We start from the raw sequence: 14393 nt of genomic DNA on the forward strand, positions 1-14393 counted from the left end.
AGGTCCAAGCCACTTTCAGATTGTCTCCTGAACTTGAGAGAACTACAGAACTCCAGGATCTCGACTGTGGACCAATAGAGTATCCAAAGATGCATTCCGCTGGCTGCATTGGAAGTGTATCTCCCTCTTCAGTGGACTATTCAGTCAAAGACATTCAAACTTTAAAGGGATTTGGAACTGGACCAGATTTGCTCAATCAATAAAACAACACACTGCATTCCTCAGTAAGGTATGGTCTGACCCCCTAGCTGTTTAGAACTCCTTGGACTTTGGGGTAGGGCAGAGAAAGGGAATATTGTTTTCACGCCTCCTCCTTTTCCTTCTGGGACATATTTGTTTCCTTGTGTACAATGTTTGCAGCTAGATGAGAGGCAGAGACTTTGCAGATGCCTGGCCTATCTTTCCAGGAGAAAGTTTTCCATTCTGGAGAAGAGCCACCGTTATATCAGGCAGAAGCAGAGACTTTGCTGCATTGAAGAGCTCCAGCCCGGCTTTCATCCAAACTACACACGCTCTGGAATGATGCAGACCTTTCTTACAGTCTTGGCCACCTTCATAGCTGCAGGTGAGGAGTTTGAAGACTTTGCAAGGGGGGAGTTTTTGGAAACTCTGTGTGCGTGTGCGTGCGTGTGTTGTTTCCGAAAGGCCAATATCTCCATGAGTGTGTGTGACTGCCAAATATACCCTGTTCAAAAAATGTGACTGGATGTGAGCCGATCACTTGGTCATTTGGGCTCATGCTGAGCAGTTGTTCAAACCGGATTGTCTCAGGCCCTACCAAAACTGCAAAGGTCCTTCTGGGGGCAAGATATTAAGACCGCATCATCAGCATAGAGCAACAAAGCTACATGAATGGTACTGAGGACTCCAGAGGAGTCCAAATTGTCCTTTTCTACAGGATAGATCTTATCAAACACTTTCTCCCTTGATTCTTCTGGTGTTTCTCCCACACCTCTAACTTAGAGGTATCTTGTCTACTACTGTAAAGTGTATGGTCAGTAAAGGCATCGAGCAATCACATTTTTGCAGTAAACTTTATAGAATGCAACTGCATTGGGTGGGGCTGACCTCCTGTTCCAGTCTCTCCTTTCTAAATCTTCATGGAGAGCCCCCCAGTTCGTATGGAAGGAACCTCTCTGGAGGGTATCCTGTGACTTTCCCCCAGAAAGCATTGTTGTTCCACCTTCTGTGTCTAGGCATTAATTTCCCCTTCTGGTTCTGAGCTTGGACATAAAAAAGATGTCTCCTAAAGCTGCCAGGTGCAACAACTTGCACTCTACCTCTGAGCACCTGACCCAGCCACTGAGATCCATGCAATGGTCACCTCCAGGGTGGACTTTTGTAAGCCACTTTATACAAGGCTGCCCTTGGAGCTGCTCTGGAAACCTCAGCTAGTCTAGAATGTGGCCAGGAAATCAGAATCCAAAACATGCTGGCCTCCCTATTGAAGAATTTTACCTGAGAACATCTAAAGAAAATCTGTCTAATCACAGGCCAAGCCTCCCCCCCCATAAGATTCTAATCTTAATGACAGATGACTTTTAACTTAAATGAACTTAATTTTAAAACTTTAAAGGGGGCCCGTCTCTTCCTGGGGAGTCCGATCGCACACCGGCTCCCCATAAAATCGGCTCCTCTCATGCGCATCCCCTGCTGTGACAAAAAAAACAAGCAACATTAATTTTTTTTAACAATAAAGTATGCATAGGGAACGGGAGGGTGGGTGACTTGCCCAAACGGCTGGCAGAGAGGCAGGAAAGCCACAAGCAGCATCTCTCCTAGACGCTCCTGGCTCCAGCTCCCTGCGCCGAGCGCGCCGTGGCTGGCAGCGTGCCCATCAGCCGCAGCGTCTCGTCCCACCTGCCCTCCGCCCCGCCAAACGGCAGCACGGGCAAGTCCGCGCCGCTCATTATTATTGTTATCCATATGTCTTTGCCTAGAATTCGCTTGTTGTTGCTTTATGTACGTCAAATCATATGCCAATAAAGGTATCTGAATCTACCCATCCTGAGTGAACAAAAGGCTATAAGAATAAAATTCTCATTATCATATGTTCTACATTTCATTCAGTTCTCGTTTCTACTTTTTCCTGCTCTTAGGCGAGTCTTTGTCGTGTGAAAGTTGTTTCGGATTGGGCCAAACCTGTAAGGGGCCTTTGGAGGAGTGTGCTTTTTATGAAGACATCTGTGGTATCACCCAGATAAAAACCTCAGGAGGTAAGTCCAAAAATTGCCACCAGAGTCCAGTGAAGATCAGGCAAGATCAGAAGTATCTGGGTGGCAGGTTAACATGGACAGTATCTGGGTGGCAGGTTAACATGGATAGAGAGGTTGTCGAGAGGCATTTAGCTGCACTGGTTGAGTTCAAATCCCCTGGTCCGGATGAAATGCACCCGAGAGGTCAAAGAACTTTCCAGAGAACTTGCACAGCCCTTGTCCATCATCTTCGGAACCTCTTTAAGGACTGGAGATGTCCCGGAGGACTGGACGAGAGCAAATGTTATTCCGATCTTCAAAAAAGGGAGGAAGGATGACCCAGGAAACTACAGACCAGTGAGTCTGACCTCTGTTGTGGGGAAGATAATGGAGCAGATATTAAAGGGAGCGATCTGCAAACATCTGGAGGACAATTTGGTGATCCAAGGAAGTCAGCATGGATTTGTCTCCAACAGGTCCTGCCAGACCAACCTGGTTTCCTTTTTTGACCAAGTAACAGGTTTGCTGGATCGGGGAAATTCGGTTGATGTAATTTACTTGGATTTTAGTAAAGCTTTTGACAAGGTTCCCCATGATGTTCTGATGGATAAATTGAAGGACTGCAATCTGGATTTTCAGATAGTCAGGTGGATAGGGAATTGATTAGAGAACCGCACTCAAAGAGTTGTTGTCAATGGTGTTTCATCAGACTGGAGAGAGGTGAGTAGCGGGGTACCTCAGGGCTCGGTGCTTGGCCTGGTACTTTTTAACATATTTATTAATGATCTAGATGAGGGGGTGGAGGGACTACTCATCAAGTTTGCAGATGACACCAAATTGGGAGGACTGGCAAATACTCCGGAAAATAGATACAGAGTTCAACGAGATCTGAACACAATGGAAAAATGGGCAAATGAGAACAAGATGCAATTTAATAATGATAAGTGTAAAGTTCTGCATCTGGGTCAGATGAAGATAGGTTGAGGGACTTGGGAATGTTCAGCCTGGAGAAAAGGAGGTTGAGAGGGGACATGATAGCCCTCTTTAAGTATTTGAAAGGTTGTCACTTGGAGGAGGGCAGGATGCTGTTTCTGTTGGCTGCAGAGGAGAGGACATGCAGTAATGGGTTTAAACTTCAAGTACAACGATATAGGCTAGATATCAGGAAAAAAAATTTCACAGTCAGAGTAGTTCAGCAGTGGAATAGGCTGCTTAAGGAGGTGGTGAGCTCCCCCTCACTGGCAGTCTTCAAGCAAAGGTTGGATACACACTTTTCTTGGATGCTTTAGGATGCTTAGGGCTAATCCTGCGTTGAGCAGGGGGTTGGACTAGATGGCCTGTATGGCCCCTTCCAACTCTATGATTCTATGATTCTATGAAGTTACAGATTATAGTAGTTGTGGGGTTTCTGGGCTCTGCGGACATGGTCTGGTAGTTGTAGTCCCTGATGCTTCACCAGTACCTGTGACTGATATCTTCACAGCGTTGGGACTTTTGGTCTTGGCTTACATTTGTTAGTCAGAGTTTGTGGATGAGGCACACATCCAGACTCACAATGCTTTGAGGCCTTACATGGTCTGGGACCCCGCGTACCTGTGGGACCATCTCTCCCCTTATATCCCCCGAAAAGCTCTTTGCCCTGCGAATACAAATCTGCTGGTTGTCCCCAGCCCCAGAGAAGTATGACTGGCTTCATGGAATGAGTGCTGTTGGAGATTCAGGCCCTGAAGTGCTGTTGGAGATTCAGAGATTCTGATGTTTCAAAGGACCTGCTCTTCCACCAGGCATTTTGTTGAGGCCAGGGTTGTACTCTATCTGGAAGGGGCCCCCTGCCTGACTCCCTGCTCAGGCTCTGCCTGAGCACTTCCCTGTCATCTATAACCAGGCCAATTAGTTTATTTGTTGGGGTGACTAAAGTATTTTAAATGGGAGTTTTAAGATTTTATGGTTTTTATTGTAAAGTTTTTATGTTGTTAGCCAACCTGAGGCTTTTTGGGGATAGGGGCGACCTAGAAAACTAACGACATTTTAAAAAAAGAAAGAAAAGGAAGAAGCTTTACTGGAAAGATCATTTACAAATATATAGCATATCCATCTGCTTCAGTCTCCTTACTGAAGGAAAGTAAAAAAGCTTAGAGAGTAGTTTAAAAAGCAGTACATTACAAGCCTCTATTGCTAGGGTGTAGGCAGGACTACATCCCACACATCAGCTAGACTAATAGTGTTTGCTCCTTGTTTCAGCAAAAGCACATGGAGCTTCTCTTTTTCTTCCTGAAGAAAGAGGAAGTGTGTGGGAGCCCACCTTAAACAAAGAAATCCCCCAGAGCCTGTGCTTGCAGCTTCTTCACTGCAACCTCACCACTTGATGCCACTAGTGAGCACACAGACACAGCTTAGCTGTTTTAACAGTTTAACAACAGTCCTTCAGGGCCAACTTCACCAAATTACTTGTTGATAACAATTCCAGCAAATGGCAAGATGAGAATTATTCTGTCTCTTTGACATGTAGAGACTCCCATCTTGCGACGTCCTACCTCTGAAGATGTCAGCCACAGTTACTGGTGAAATACCAGAGACTGAAATTATCAGACCATAACCACACAACCTGGAAAACCCACAACAACCAGTTGACTCCAGGCGTGAAAACCTTCAACAATTCAGTTACAGGTTCCTATTCGAGGGAATCACAAATGACTGGAGTTTTGATCTGGGGGCCCACCTTATCTGAGCATCCCAGGGTTATAATTAAGATAAGGACATTGGTCTTTGGTTGGAATCAGCAGAGTTGGGTTGGCGAGATTACCATTTACCACTATCTTATAACTGTGGGATATTGTGATCAATGTTATTGTTCTTTTGATGGGATTTTATGGGATACTAGTACTTAAGCCTGCTGTACCCTAAATACAGCAGGTGCTAGGAGCCCTCCTTGGGGTGCCCCGCTCCCAGCCACGAAGCCCTCTCCCGGCCCCTCCTGCCCTAGGCTCCTGGCATCAAGGCCGGGAAAGGAGCTGAGCCATCGTGTCCACGATGCGCCGGCCCAGCTCTCCCCAGCCCCCTCCCCCACAGGGTCCCGGCTCCTGGCCCCGGCTGGAACCCTCCTGGTCCCGGCCAGCTCCCGGGAGGCTGCAGGTCTTTGGGGCTGGCCAAGGGACAGAGCTGCTGCGTTTGTGATGTGGCAGGGCTGTCCCCTTGCCAGGGGCAAAGCCCCCCCTCCACCCTGCCTCCACCAGGTTGCCCCGGCTAGGCGCCTACCTGTCATAGCGCCGGACAGTCTGGTAATGGTGGCAGTGGGGGGAAGGTGGCCGACATTGGGGGATGGGCGTGTCGGGAGGTGCTTTGAGTCTCCTGACTTGTCTGGCTGGAGCGCCTGCCAAATGGGCCCTCCGCTTGTCAGTCCCTGGGGGGGGAAGGGGTTAATGGGTGCCCTTCCCCATCCTGGTCTGGGTCCACCCCAAGAGCCCTTAATGTTTTATTTATACCACTCTCACGGAGTGGTTAAAGATACTGTTTTATGGTTTTATTCTGTAAGCCACCTCGAGGCGACATTGTTGTGAGAGGTGGAGTATAAATTTTAAAACAAACAAATAAATAAATACCACCAAGGGATGTTCTAACACTTGCCAAGGGGCAGGAAACCCAGCCCTCTGTAGAGTACCTGGCTGCCCATGTGACTATTTGGTGGGATACTCGTCATGGTAGAGTGCTGTGCTACAAGGAAAGATATGTGTGATATGAAAGAATTCAGATGGGACTTTTGACAATAAACCAGCCTGAATAGAATCCCTATGGACATCCCCAGAATCTGAGGGACAGCAAGGTTTGGTAGCACAACACCCTGAAGGAGCACAGATGATGCCCCAGCATCCTGAGCTCAAGGAATTTAGGCCTATAAATCTGGGCATGATGGACTCGGGATGAAACAAGTTGGCATGGTCCATTGTAGGATTGTGGAAAACTGGCCAGGCTTTCCAGATATTCTATTTTTTGGGGTGGGGCATCATCTGAGCGTGGAATTGGGGTAATTGTGGGTGGGCAGGTAGTTGTGATTTTCCTGTATTCTGCAGGGGGTTGGTCTAGGTGACCCTGGCGGTCCCTTCCAATTCTATTATTCTATGATTCTAAAAGCTAATGTGCATATACACAGGTACGTGACTGGAAAATCCTGCTGGAGGAAGTAAAGGGGACCTCCTCCCATTTCAAATACTTCCTTTCCTTCCCTCTGACTTGTTCAGTCAGATTTCCCCCCCCCCTAATTCTTCAGAGAATGGCCCATTAGTTTTCTTCTCTCCAGCTACACCAGACAGTCTTCTACCTCCCCTCTTACCAATACAGTTGTTTTCTTATTCATTAAATTTGTTTTGTTCTTGAACAGTGTGTACTCAGCTTCCATGCATTTTTAGACTCTGCCAATACTCTGATGCTCACACAGGATGCTGGGCTGGGTGGCCGGGGGTTGTTTGTCCCAAGATAGTCTCTCTTCATTCAAGTTTTCTTCATTCCAGTGTTCAAGATGGAGGCAGTTGTCAAATCTTGTTTCCATTCAAGAGACTGCAAAAAATCAATCGAGTCTATTGATTTTGGCATCACAGGACAACTGTTGACCAGACTTACTTGCTGCACAGGAAAGGAGTGTGACCTCGTTCCCCCCTGTAAGTCACTGCTTCTGTTGTTGTTGTTGTTAGGTGCAAAGTCATGTCCGACCCATCGCGACCCCATGGACAATGATCTTCCAGGCCTTCCTGTCCTCTACCATTCCCCGGAGTCCATTTAAGTTTGCACCTACTGCTTCAGTGACTCCATCCAGCCACCTCATTCTCTGTCATCCCCTTCTTCTTTTGCCCTCAGTTGCTCTCAGCATTAGGCTCTTCTCTAGGGAGTCCTTCCTTCTCATGAGGCGGCCAAAGTAGTTGAGTTTCATCTTCAGGATCTGGCCTTCTAAGGAACAGTCCGGGCTGATCTCCTCTAGGACTGACCGGTTTGTTCACCTTTCCAATCCTGTGGCCAGTGTTGAGTTTTCCAAATTTGCTGGCATATTGAGTGTAGCACTTTTACTGCATCTTTTAATATTTTGAATAGTTCAACTGGAATGCTATCACCACCACTAGCTTTATTGTTGCTCAGACTTCCTAAGGCCCATTTGACTTCACATTCCAGGATGTCTGGCTCCAGGTCAGTAACTACCCCATTGTGGTTATCAGGGATGTTAAGCTATTTGCAAAGTCACTGCTGTATCCCTCTTTAATCCAAGAAGATTAAGATCTAATGGGCAAATTTTGCTCCAGATCCCCCAGCCCAAAGAGATTAAAAAGAGCGGCTGCAAGTAAAACGCGGCCAGCAGTTGACGCCACAGAGGGCTTGGCCATGAACAGGAAGAAGTGCAGCCGGCACGGGCCTGTTGCTATATGCACCTCGCTGGGCGCGCATGGTAGCGACACAAGAGGCAGGGCGGAGGCACCTTTATAGGTGCCACGTGCCTCAGAGTCGGCCTCTTTGCCTCACTCATCACCTGCACAGCTTCCGTCCCGCCCATGTTATTCTTGTTTGTTGATGACTGTGTTTCAGTTTTGTTTTCTGTCACAGCGGCAGTTTAGGGGGCACAGAAATGAGCTGAGGCAGGACCCAGTCTGTGCACTGGATCCTTGCTGAAGAGAGATGTCTCTTAAGACAGGGGTAGTCAACCTGTGGTCCTCCAGATGCTAATGGACTACAATTCCCATAGAGCCCCTGCCAGCATTTGCTGGCAGGGGCTCTATGGGAATTGTAGTCCATGGACATCTGGAGGACCACAGGTTGACTACCTCTGTCTTAAGAGACTGGCAGAAGTGAGCGCGGCTGTCCTAGCTGGGGCAGACCAGGGACTGTGTGCCAGGCAGTGAGTGAGGCCAAATTAAGTGGGCACCCATTGGTCATCATGTCTCAATGCCTCCTTGCAGTGAGGTTCCAGGAGGTAGGGACTGACCTTCTCGGCTGGCAAAGGAGGGATCCCAATGGCTACTGGAGCCCTAATTGAGCAGCAGCTGGTCGGATGCAAAACTGGTACTCATTTTCCATGCCATGCCATCCCTCATTGGCGTGAGGGACATCTCAATAAAAGCTGTGGCCTTATTATTGCCAAAAATAAAATAAGAGTCATATCTTCCTTTGCTGGATGCCCTTCAGTCAACTGGCCTTTTCAGATGTGGCCCCTGTCTTTTGGAGTGCTCTGAGATGGCAACAAACACCCTTATTGGCCTATAAAATATTTACCAAATATGTAATAAAACAAATCAAGATGGAATCAGTCAGGTATTAAGTTCCCGGAGCCAAATAGCTAATTGCAAAAATGTTGCTATTCGTTATATCACGACTGGAAAGAAGAAGAGATTATCTTACAGTTATTGGAGTAACCATTTCATTTAATTAGAAGAGCATGGAGGGTTTCGGCTGGAGAGCATCATATCATATATAAGGCAGAATAGGAAAACTTGTTGCATAGCTTCTATACAGCCTTTTTTCCATGGACAGCATCTGTGCATGTCTGGGATTTTCAGGAATCTCCTGGCCATCACAGCTCATGGTAGGATATGCAGAGCCAGTAAGATGAAGCTGTTCCCCCAAGCATGTGGTTGATGCCTAGAAAAATCATCAGAAATTCTGGCCACTCAACGATCTAATAAACACCTGTAAGCTACCAGGAGTGTAGGTTATGTGCCTCTCTTTCAGTAGAGAACAGAAGGTGGCCCTTCTGGAATGGTTAGACTTTTAACTTAATTATTTAGGAACGTATATATCATTTTATTGCCTATTGTAACGATTGTTGTGAACCATCCTGAGCTCTCAGGGAAAGGCAGCATACACATTCCAAAAATAGGTACCGTATTTGCCGGGGTATAAGACGACTGGGCGTATAAGACGAACCCTCAACATTTCCACTCAAAATACAGTACTATGGGCCACTATGGGCAGCTCTGTCTATCCCAACTGAAGTGTACCCGGCATATAAGACGACCCCCCCACTTGGAGGCATGTTTTTCAGGGGGGGAAAGTAGTCTTATACGTCAGCAAATACTGTAAATGAATAAATCGAATCCTACCCGTTCAAGCCTCTAAAATGAAACCCAAGCATTTATCTCCTTTTGCCTTTTGTTGTGTGCTCTGATTAATTCCATAGAACTCACAGAAGTGAAGGAATTTCTTGTTGAAACAACAACAGATGGAAGAACTTAGAAAACCTCTGCTGGAGCCAATGGAGAGCTTTCCTAAGTAGAAGCTGCCAGCCCTCTGCTGGGAGTAAAAAGCTTGAGACGATCAGACTTGAATCTGGAGTTTCTAGTTCAGGGTCTCTGAATTCAGCATTTAAGGGTTTAATGCCAGTCCTGGCCAATTGAGAGGCTTTATGGGTCCTAGCTGTTAAATCTGTGGGTTCAAGAACGCCAGGCCCACTAAGAGTTCAGCCAGCTCTTTATTGTGATCTCAGCACGATGTTACAAGAGGCAAAACTGAACTGAGAAAAACCCGTCAACAACCCCCTACTTATATACAAATACAAAACAAAGGATCTCTCTACCCAGTAACCTCATTGGTCCTAAGTGGAGACCTCTCATTGGTCGTTAACTCTGACATTTCATTTTCAGGACAGCAGTAATCTTTGTTTCCTCTTGGCTGTTCTTACGGTCCCCTGCTGGGATCCCAAGTTCCTGATTGGGTGCTTTACAATGCCAGCTTGGATCTCAGGGTCTGTTCCTCTGGGAAACTGCATATACAACACTGCCTATCACAAGAACAGATACTGAATTAATATTCCCTTTTTCATGATGGTTGTGAGGCCAGAAAACAGTAATGCGAAGTTTCCAGCCACAGCCCCAGAGGTTGTGCAAAAGTACATTTTCAAAGGTGTTGGAGTAATACTGCCCCCAGATGGATGAGGCCTGAATACTTTGTTTTTGATGTAAATCAGTGGTTCTCAACCTTCCTAATGCTGCAACCTTTTTATACAGTTCCTCATATTGTGGTGACCCGCAACCATAAAGTTATGCAAGGATTCTTTCACTGAAATTAAACCAAAACTCACCAATAGCATGAAGATCCCTTGTTCATGATTGTATATAAATTGTTTTTTTTTTTCCGGGGTTTCTCAGTTCAGTTCTGCCTCTTGTCCCACCATGCCGATGCCGCTCTATTCCGCTGCTACAGACAGACTAATGCTCTATCTCGATCTACCCCGCAAGGCTGTTGTGTAGATGGCGCCCCCTCCCAGCCAAGCTGTTTGCCCTGCTGTGACCCTTGTGAAATGGCTGGTCAACCCCCAAAGGGGTCTCAACCCCCCAGGTTGAGAACCACTGACATAAAGGAAGGGAGAGGCTGCTGTGGTCAGTAAATGGGCAGAGACCATAGGAGGCATCTAAAAGGCCCCCGGTTCAATCCCCAGTCAGTAAATATTTATGGTTGCCAGTGCCAGTTTGTGACATTTCTGGAACTTTGGATCGATGGCCAATGGTAGATGACTGAGCTTGGAGAGGGATCTCAATGGGGCATAATTCCATACTGTCTACTAATCAAAGCTACCCTTGTTATTCCGGGTACTGGTTTCTGCAATCTGGAGATCAAGAGGAATTGGCAGTCAACCAACCTAAGACTGAGCTTACACTTCTCTCTTTTGTTCAGGGCCGCCCATCGACACCACCCCCAACGGGAAGAAGTGTCCCGCTTGCTATGCTGTGAACAGCCTTGAGTGCGAAGGTGTGGTTGCAGATTGCACAGGAGACCACATCCATTGTGCTGAGCTCAGAGCAACTGGAACCTTTGGTAAAGTAGCATACAAGCATGCGCATATACTTTAGTGCTTGAAATTATATAATTCCATGGTTGGGTATACATCTAGCTCAGCCTTTCTCGACGTTTTTTACTGGTGAGAAGCTCCTAAAACATTATTTAGGCTTCGAGAAACCCCAGAAGTGGCATGATTGGGCAGAATATGTATGGAAAGCAGAACGGTGTAAAAGCCCACCTAGGACCCCTCCCCTTCCCATCCCCTCCGGGCCCATCACAGGTCCCTCAGGTATCGCCCTGGTCATTCCCAGCCCCAGGGAAGCATGCCTGGTGTCAACCAGCTCTCGACATTCCACAGGGCCTGCATGATGGAGCTCTTCCGCCAGGTCTATGGTTGAGGCTGGGGGGGCGGGGCAGAGAGGAAGATCAATGGGGCTACTCTGGTGTTAAGTAAAAATTTGTGTTATTTGACCCTCCTTCCTTCCCCTCCATAGGTAGGGATGGGTGGTGGGTGGTATTTTGCCATGTTATCTCTTTTAGTGTGATTTCTTTCCATTTTAATGGGATTTTTAATGGATGTTGTAACCCACCACGAGCCAACCTTGGGAGTGGCAGGGAATATATTAATGTTAATGTTAATGTTAACGTTAACATTAATATTATTGGCCATTTTTGGATAGGTGGGCAGGTCAACATGACAATACATGATCATATCACTGGATAAATGATTAACACATTTTTTTTCAAAAAAATGTTTTAAGAATGAATTAACTCTCACCCATTCGAGAAACCTTTCCAGGGTAATCAAGGATCCCCAGGGTTTCATGAAACCCGGGTTGAGAAAGCCTGATCTAGCTGATCCCCTCATGCCTATTGCTGCTCATGCCTGGCTAGTAGGAATCCACTGGGGATAGTATTGCAGGGAAGAGTGGGTTAGGCAGGCCCTATATCCCCATCCTGACCAACGCACTTGTGTGATGCAGCCATGGTTTAGATACTTTTGCATGCTGAGGGGTCCAAGGTTCAATCATAAGAATCAGCAATAAAAAGGACTAGGATGGAGATTACTTGAGAGACCTCCACTTGAGATCCTGGAGAGCCACTGCCCATCAGAGTTAACCAGGCTTTCTCAACCAGGGTTTCGTGAAACCCTGGGGTTTCTTGATGGCCCTAGAAGGGTTTTCTGAATGGGTGGGAATTAATTGTTAAATGTATTTTTAAAATTTGTTAAATATTTATCAGGTGATATGACCATATACAGTCATGCCAAGCCACCCCATTCCTCCCAAAATGGCCAACAATGACCTGGTGGGGGTGACCATCGATCTGTCATATATATTGTACCTAAATCGCTAACATAATTGTATCTATTATCTTGAGCCTCTTGTGGCGCAGAGTGGTAAGGCTGCAGACATGCAGTCTGAACGCTCTGCCCATGAGGCTGGGAGTTCAATCCCAGCAGCTGGCTCAAGGTCGACTCAGCCTTCCATCCTTCCAAGGTCGGTAAAATGAGTACCCAGCTTGCTGGGGGATAAACAGTAATGACTGGGGAAGGCACTGGCAAACCATCCTGTATTGAGTCTGCCATGAAAACGCTAGAGGGCGTCATCCCAAGGGTCAGACATGACCCAGTGCTTGCACAGGGGATACTTTTACCTTCACCTTTATGTCTGTATAATTATATATGTAACTTCATTGTGAAGGCCTTGGGCTAATGCAATGAAATGTATCTACTACGGCTCCCCCAAGAAAATATTGGATAGAAAGGGTTGGAAGTCAAAGGACACTTGCAGCTCTAATTATGCCTGCTATCTCTCCGCAGAAAATTGGACTGTGCCCTTTGTCCTGAAGTGTTGTACCAATCATGATTTCTGCCAAGATGTCCAAGCAGTTCCCGCACCAGGTTTCTTCACCATTGACCACTGTCTACTATCCTCTGGACCTCCTATCACCATTCCAGCACCACCTCGATGTTTCTTCCAAACTGTTCTTGTGCTTCTTCTGCTGAAGGTTCTTCTTTAATTTACTCCAAAGAAGAGAGATGGATGTTGCTTGAGTGATCCCATCTTCTATCAAATACAGAACATCATTCTCAGGATGCGCAGTAGTGATCTCACCATTTAAATACACCCCCTCTTTTTTGGATTGTGGGTTATTACTGCTCTGCAAACCTGGCAGTTTATACCAGGGGTAGTCAAACTGCGGCCCTCCAGATGTCCATGGACTACAATTCCCAGGAGCCCCTGCCAGCGAATGCTGGCAGGGGCTCCTGGGAATTGTAGTCCATGGACATCTGGAGGGCCGCAGTTTAACTACCCCTGGTTTATACAGACATTTTGGTCTTAACCTTTACGGCTTCACGCCGGCTGGGACCCACATACCTGAGGGACCGCCTATCGCTCTATGTCCCCCACAGGGCCTTGCGCTCTGCAGGCGAAAACTTGATGGTCATTCCCGGCCCTAGGGAAGCACGCCTAGCCTCTGCCAGGGCCTTTTTGGTCCTGGTCCCCACCTGGTGGTATGAGCTCCCGGGTGAGCTGCAGGTCCTGCGGGATCTTTTGGCGTTCTGCAGGTCCTGCAAAATGGAGCTCTTTTGCCAGGTCCATGGTTGAGGCTGGGGTCGGCAAGGTACACCAATGGCTCCCCCCCCGGGCTTCATGTACATCATTGACCTCCTTCTCCTCTGCCCCCCTTAGAAATGGGGGTAGGAAGGGGATCTTTTTTTGCTGCCGCCATGTTGTGATGGATTTTAAGTCTTTTAATGGGAGTTTACATGAGGTTTTTAAGACAATGTGACCCGCCACGAGCCGCTTAGGGAGTGGCGGGAAATAAATTGAAAAATAAAATAAAATAAAATTTCCCTAACCTGTACATGGCTCCATTGTTTGCATTTGTTGATCTTCTTGTTGGGATCAGGTTTCAAGTCATAGAGTTGGAAAGGACATCCAGGATCATCTAGTCCAACCCCCTGCACAAAAATTAGATATGTGTATAGAATAAGGATGTCAGTGCCAGAATCCTGTGGCTTCTGCCATAATTTAGGATGTTTATATAATTAGGGTGTAAGCTGCACAGAGCTTTTATTCCAATCCCAGGTCAATTCAATCCCTGTCGTCTACACAGAATGCAATTTCCTTTTTGATTTTGGGTAATTTAACTTTTCCCTCTGCAACAAACATGATTGATCCGGAGTGACCCTACCTTTTCCCCACAATATTTAAGAGTGGAAATAACCCTCAATATTGGAAAAATCGGATTGAGAAAGCATGAGAAAGCACTCTCTCTGTGGTAGAGAAGCCCTGATTGGCCAGTTGACTCCATGGTAGAGAAGTCCTGACTGGCCAGCTGACTCCATAGTAGAGAAGCCCTGATTGGCCAAGGCTGCCCAGGCAGTTAGCTTTTCTTAAAGAGGAAGCCCTAATTTTCTCTCTGCAAAAGCTGCAGAAG

General features: G+C 46.8%; 1 protein-coding gene across 1 annotated transcript; it reads left to right on the forward strand.

Annotated features, from left to right (window-relative positions):
* The first annotated feature begins 364 nt into the window (after positions 1–364).
* Positions 365–13130, forward strand: LOC143837235 (phospholipase A2 inhibitor NAI-like). Its single transcript, XM_077336842.1, has 5 exons — positions 365–565; positions 2100–2216; positions 6701–6847; positions 10842–10982; positions 12769–13130. The coding sequence occupies exons 1-5, from the start codon at positions 520–522 to the stop codon at positions 12966–12968; spliced, it is 651 nt and encodes a 216-aa protein (XP_077192957.1). The 5' UTR covers positions 365–519; the 3' UTR covers positions 12969–13130.
* The last annotated feature ends 1263 nt before the right edge of the window (positions 13131–14393 follow it).

This window comes from Paroedura picta, chromosome 5, assembly GCF_049243985.1.
Source record: "Paroedura picta isolate Pp20150507F chromosome 5, Ppicta_v3.0, whole genome shotgun sequence".
NCBI lineage: Eukaryota > Metazoa > Chordata > Lepidosauria > Squamata > Gekkonidae > Paroedura > Paroedura picta.